Below are 6,155 nucleotides of genomic sequence, written 5' to 3'. Positions count from 1 at the left end.
TTGGTGCAATAGATCGGATCTAAGAGTAAGAAACTGATAATGCGGTACTATTTTCATGATTTATATATATTGGTTTCGTAGACATGTATATATGTTTAAAACTTAATAATACTCTTTTTTTATTTAAAACTGTGTTTTTAATGTTATCATCCGAATTTGATTATCAATAGAAACGATAACTGCACAGAAAATTGTAATTTTTCGGCAATATACTTATTATATTAACCAGAATTCTGGTTATTTTAACTAAAATTCTAGTAACCGAGCAATTCTCATTTTTAATCAAAAATTTTTTTCAATGTACCAGTATTAAAACTGCTTGTGTTAAAATTGTCGTGTTGAATTTTTAACTAATACTCGAGTGTTAGTTTAACGTAATGTAATTATTATCTGAATATATTTTGTATTAAATTGATATTTAATATCTTAGTGTTAAAATAACACAATTTATGAGTAAGTAAACAAATACATAAAAATAATATAATTTTAATACATAAATTCTAAGATAAATGAATAAAATTTTTTAATTTTACATATTACAAATATTAGATTAAAACTATATACTTCTCCACAATTTGTTTCCAAATTGTATCAAAATGTTGCATTTTGTGAGTTAACATTTACGTAAAGTTTGTGCTACATTAGTCTAACATATTTATATTGTTTTAAATTAACACAAAAACTTGAGTGCACTATTTAGGACACGCGAAATATCTCAAATTCAACATGAATTTTTGTACTATGTATTTTTGTTTTAAATAAACATTAATAAGAATATTGTTTACGCCTCAATTTAAAATCAGTACTATTATTTACATACTGTATATTATTGTTTTGTAATTTATTAATATTTAAAATCATTATATGTACAAGATTTATTCTCTCAATATCTTAATATTTTATAATAAAATATCCCAGAGAACATTAAGACATCTTATAAGACATCATAAAGACGTCCTAAAATTCATGAGATCTTTTTTTAAAGTATAAAACAATACAGAACTGGGAAATAGGAACTTGTAAAATAAAACGTGCGACATATATTTCAATTGATTTCAGTTAAATTATCTTAATCATGATAAAATTGTGTCATATTACATGTATGACGTCCTCGTTTTTTCGATTGTCAAGTAGAGCTTAATATATCACAGACGCAGTATTTATATTTATATTTACTTTGTATAAAATTTATATTAAGTATCTTAGAATATTCTATAATTGTGATTATTTCAACATAGCGACATCCTCATTAGATTTATATATGTATGTGTAGTTTAAATTTTTTGTTCAATTACCTTAATTATATTGTGAACATGCTATATCTATAATTATCGATGCTTACAAAAAAAATACTTTGCCGAACTTAAATCTTGCAAAGACGCGTTAAGACACAATAAACGAAAGTTTCTATATTATGTATGCACACATATCCATTAAATTTTAGAATAAAATCTTAGACTAACAATTTCCATTTAAAATTTCCACTAAAACGTACAAAGATAATTAATCTCTTCAAGAAAATAGGTTAAAATAGGCTAAATCACGAGATATTCATAATGTAAATAAGTCACTGCAGAAACTTTTTCTATTCAGTGCACATTTTGATTATCTTCTCTTGCTAAAAAAAACCACGCACGCTGAACGGTTTATTTGTTGTCAGACGGGCGGAGCGCCATGGCTAGAACTTGCTGCATCTGTATCCTAACGTCCAGCTTCTTTTCCTCCGGCACCTGTCTGATGATTGGCAGCAGCGAGAGGAGAAACATCTTGTCGTAGTCATCCTCATCGAGGGTAACGCGTTGACTACTGTGCGAGGAGAGGATGTCATGTATTTCGTTGTCGAAGGGCGTGAAGGATGTCTCGCACAGCTGTTTCGAATAACGCGGGCACACCTTGTACGAGGGTGTACCCGTCTGAAGATACTCGCGGCTACCTGTTATAGAGGTACCTGTTATAGAGGCACCGCCGTGTGTAAGGGGATCGTACTCCTCGATCACGGGATTGTCCACCTCGCCCTCGCTTTCCTCCGATTTGCAAGGAAGATTGATGCTTGTGGGAATCCTAAAACAAGGTTAAACTTAGCGTTATTATCGATCGTTTGTCGCTTCTGACGACAGTTGATACCTTTTGTTCTCCACTGTTGGCATGAGGAACAATAATCGATCGAAGTACATGTACTTCTTCCGTTTTCGTCCGGCAGGCCCAGATTTGTGCGATTTCTGAAGTTTCAGCTCTTTCATAAAGTAATCTCGTATATTCCTCCATTTTCCGCGTAAATTTTTTTCTAAAAATGATTATGAACCAACAGTTACAATTTTCTTCTATAAGATGTAAAATAACAAAATAATAATGTTCATATATTTAGGGAATATTTTATAAGATTTTTGAAAAGTTTATTTTGCTTCCTAATTTCTTTGTTAGCTAGAAAAAATGAAAAATACGAAGAGATTCTACACAGTAAAAATATTTTGCATTTGTTTGATATAAGTACAAATTTTTTGTTATGTAGAGTTCCTTCGTGTTCTTCATTTTTTAGTTAAAATTTTCTTGTTAAATTTTTAACATACTCGAATATTAATTTAATATGTAATTATGTTATTTATATATTTTGTTAAATTGATATTGAACATTTCTTACAATTAGTTAAAATGACGCAATTTATAAATAAGTGAATAAATATATATAAATTTATATATATAGAGTTTTAACGGTAACTGAAAAAAATATGCTTCCACAATTTGTTTTCAAATTGTGTCAATATTACATTTTTTATATTAATTTTTATATAACGTTTGTACTATATTTGTGTAGTCCTATGACAAGTCAAATTAATGCAAAAATTTGAAACCATTTAAACTACATATATAAAATATGTTAAATTTAACACAGATTTTTACAATTGTGCAATTTTAACTATGTGTGTATACATTGGGAGAATAATTTTTGGTATTTGTGACTATACATATAATTGCATGTACACTCAAATAGCATAGCATCGCCTGCAAAGCGCTAAAAAATATATACACGTTTTTAATGCTTTATAGAGACTGTATGTTATTTGAGAATTACTATAATTATAGTTATTACTACTATAATATTAATAATGATAACTATATGTGATACAGTTCTATCAATAAATATAATTGGCAAAAATGATTACATAATTATTATTATATATACCATAAAAACTATTACAATTATAATAATATAACTATATTTTATAATCATTTTTTGAAATAATTATATACTGGTAGACTTTAAAAATAACTATGAATATTATAATTTAATTCATACATATAGTTATTATTAACATTGTAGCAGTAATAATCATAATTTAATTATGATGGTCACAAATGCTAAGAACTTTTTTCTCAGTGAACGAATTATGATTTTGAAAAGGAACAATAATGTATCAAAACATTTTTTTCATAAATATTTTTATCTCCTTCAGACCTGATTTTAATAGAAACATTTTTCATTCAATTTAAGGGCTTTTTAATAAGTAATTTATACTTAAAAAAATTTTTTTTTAATTTTAACTATTTTTTTAACATGTACATTAGATTTTAAATAACGTTGATAGAACTAAATAATTTCAATGAATAATATCTTCAGATTAAATATACGTTACAACACATACAGAGTCTAAAGGAAGGATCGACAGGAGTGATAAACCGACTCATTTACACCTCATTTGTGGTGCAGTTACATATCTGCACTCTAGAAGAAATATTTTGCGTAAAACTTGTTTTAGCTTATATTTTACGAAGCCTATTAAAGAGCCGAATTTTGCAATTTTGCTGTTAAAAATATTATAATAAATAAAATAATACAGCTTCTTATTTACGATACAGAGATTCATGTTTTTATGATTATATTTTATGATTATATTTTATCTTCTAGAATATTACGTCACATATGAGACCTTTTTGGTTTTCTTTTTTTGAAGCTATGAAGACGTACAAAGCCGGATTTTGTAAATTAATTCTTGAAAAGTTATAATAAATAAAATTATATGCACCTTAATTGCACTATAGTACATATAAGGAAATACCAAAATAAATTTTTATTTTGCTTTTTTTTCGCAAAAAAATAATTCTATATGAGCCTTCAGATGACCTTCTTGATCACGAATAGATACTGCAATTAAATTTCAGCATAAAGAAATTCGTCTCCGTCTCCATAAGGCCTATTTTTTTTATCTGAACTTCTTGCACGGTTCACCTTTTTTTTTATTTCCAACGTAAAGAAAACAAGAAGGATGAACTGTGCAAGAACTTTAGCTAAAAAGAATAGAGACCTATTGTCTATCCTGTCGATCCTCAAAGTAAAAATTTAGTAAAACACTACATAACAACGCCATCTAATTAATATATCAAAACCGCACCGCGTTTTTCCCAATTCTCTCCATTTTCTTTATCAAAACTCGAGACCACGTGGAGGCGTCTTTGTCCAAACCTTTTCCATTTAGATCATCTTTTTTTAATCCTTTTTAAAAACTTTATCAATGAAATAGCTCTATTAATTCGATCGCGCGGAAAATATCGATTCGCGACAGTTCTAAGTTTCTGGATTTCCGCTGCAATTCGGTGTTTCGGCGGCAGAAGGAATCCGGATCGATCAATCGTGGTGCAGCCATGCCAATTGCCATATACCTTCGACGTTTCTCTCCTCGTCCGTCAAGCGCGCCCAATTCGGTACCATCACCTGGCAGACCTCATCCCACGCGGTCATCTTGGCGTTACGGTCGTTGTACTCGCCGCGATTCACATCGTAGATCGCCGGCCGCCTTTCTATTTCCTCGATGAACCTCTCCGTGTCGAACATGTTCATAGAGCCACCAAACAATTTTCTTTTCTTCAATTATACTCGCTCGTGACTGTCCTTCCGCTTTTTGCAACTCGATCTTGCACCTCGTGCAGATATAACTTCGATTCGATAATACTTTCCAAAATATCTCTCGAAATCAAAGATCAATAAAGTCCCTATCGAACGAAAGTCTTTTAATGAGTCTCAGATAATGACAGTGGCGAAATAATCTTTCGAATTCTTCGCGGATAGTTGAAACTTTCATAAGAGAAATCAAGATCGACGGTGGAGCATCACCGATTCCTTCCAACCACAAAGACCACAATGGTCACCGGGGTTTGATTATTATTAATCGGTAATAATATCGCGAAAGTGAATTTATTAAAATTAGCAAACGGAACAGCCGCTGTCGTGCTGCTCGTCCAGCGTTATCGTGTCGCGTCGTCGGCAGCGGCTTGCGCGTCACTGCGGAGAAACCGTTGCACGGCCAGCACGGCTTCGGTTATCATGGCGGCCCGGCGGCAAACGTGCGGTTGCGGTTGCGGAGCGGAATCTATGCCGCCCGCGACGTTGCCAGACCGGCGCCGGTCGGCGAGGCCGTTGAGGGCCGTGGTCGTGGGTCGAGTCGAGAGCAGGTCGAAAGAACGACGGAATCGCGTCGCCGCGCCGCGCGTATATACATACACGTGCGTACGCACGCACACGGCCGCACGAGGCGTATGGAAGTGTTCGCGCGTAGAAATTCACATCTCGGAAGTGCACCGGGCATAGCGTGTCACAGATAGAAAAAATTGTTTTTTCATGATTTTTTTCATGGTTTCCATAAGAACATGCTTGGTTGTACATGCTAAATCGAATGTCAAATCGAAAATATTAAATAGCTTCTCGTAATTATTAGTTGTTAATTGATAGCGATGACGATTTTTATTTATTTCGAGGCTCGAGTAACTCGTATTCATTTTAGTAAAGAATCGAATCTGGATTCGAACATTTTCTGAATTCGAGTCGAATAATTTGAGTATCAGATTAGAGATACAATATAGACTTGGCTAAATTAAAATCTTAGTATTCGAGTACCGGATGATTTAATAAGTTCTTAGAATTTTATAAGAAGAAAATAATTTTTGTCTCTTACAGTTTTTCCGTAAAATTGATAGGAGTAAAAAATTATTGAAGGCCAATTTTCGGCAATTTTTAGTAATTAATATCTTGTTAACTATTGCGAAAATTGTAAAATGATAAAGGATTTTTCGACTTAGTCCGCTTTACTTGTCCATGAAATATTTGGCGACATTATTTTGGGACATCCTGTATATAAACTCCAGTCAGAAGGGATTAAAAAAATA

The 6,155-nt window shown here is 31.8% G+C and overlaps 1 protein-coding gene across 1 annotated transcript; it reads right to left on the bottom strand.

The window, feature by feature from the left end:
• Positions 1 to 1,540: 1,540 nt before the first annotated feature.
• LOC108752343 lies at positions 1,541 to 5,019 on the bottom strand. The gene is made up of 3 exons (XM_018493130.1): positions 4,656 to 5,019; positions 2,125 to 2,284; positions 1,541 to 2,061 (listed from the first exon to the last, which is right to left on the bottom strand). The coding sequence occupies exons 1-3, from the start codon at positions 4,831 to 4,833 to the stop codon at positions 1,647 to 1,649; spliced, it is 753 nt and encodes a 250-aa protein (XP_018348632.1). The 5' UTR covers positions 4,834 to 5,019; the 3' UTR covers positions 1,541 to 1,646.
• Positions 5,020 to 6,155: the final 1,136 nt, after the last annotated feature.

This window comes from Trachymyrmex septentrionalis, unplaced genomic scaffold (assembly GCF_001594115.1).
Source record: "Trachymyrmex septentrionalis isolate Tsep2-gDNA-1 unplaced genomic scaffold, Tsep1.0 scaffold6, whole genome shotgun sequence".
NCBI classification, from domain to species: Eukaryota; Metazoa; Arthropoda; class Insecta; order Hymenoptera; family Formicidae; genus Trachymyrmex; species Trachymyrmex septentrionalis.
The sequence above is the reverse complement of the archived record's forward strand: the minus strand, read 5'-3'. Positions and strand labels throughout refer to the sequence as shown.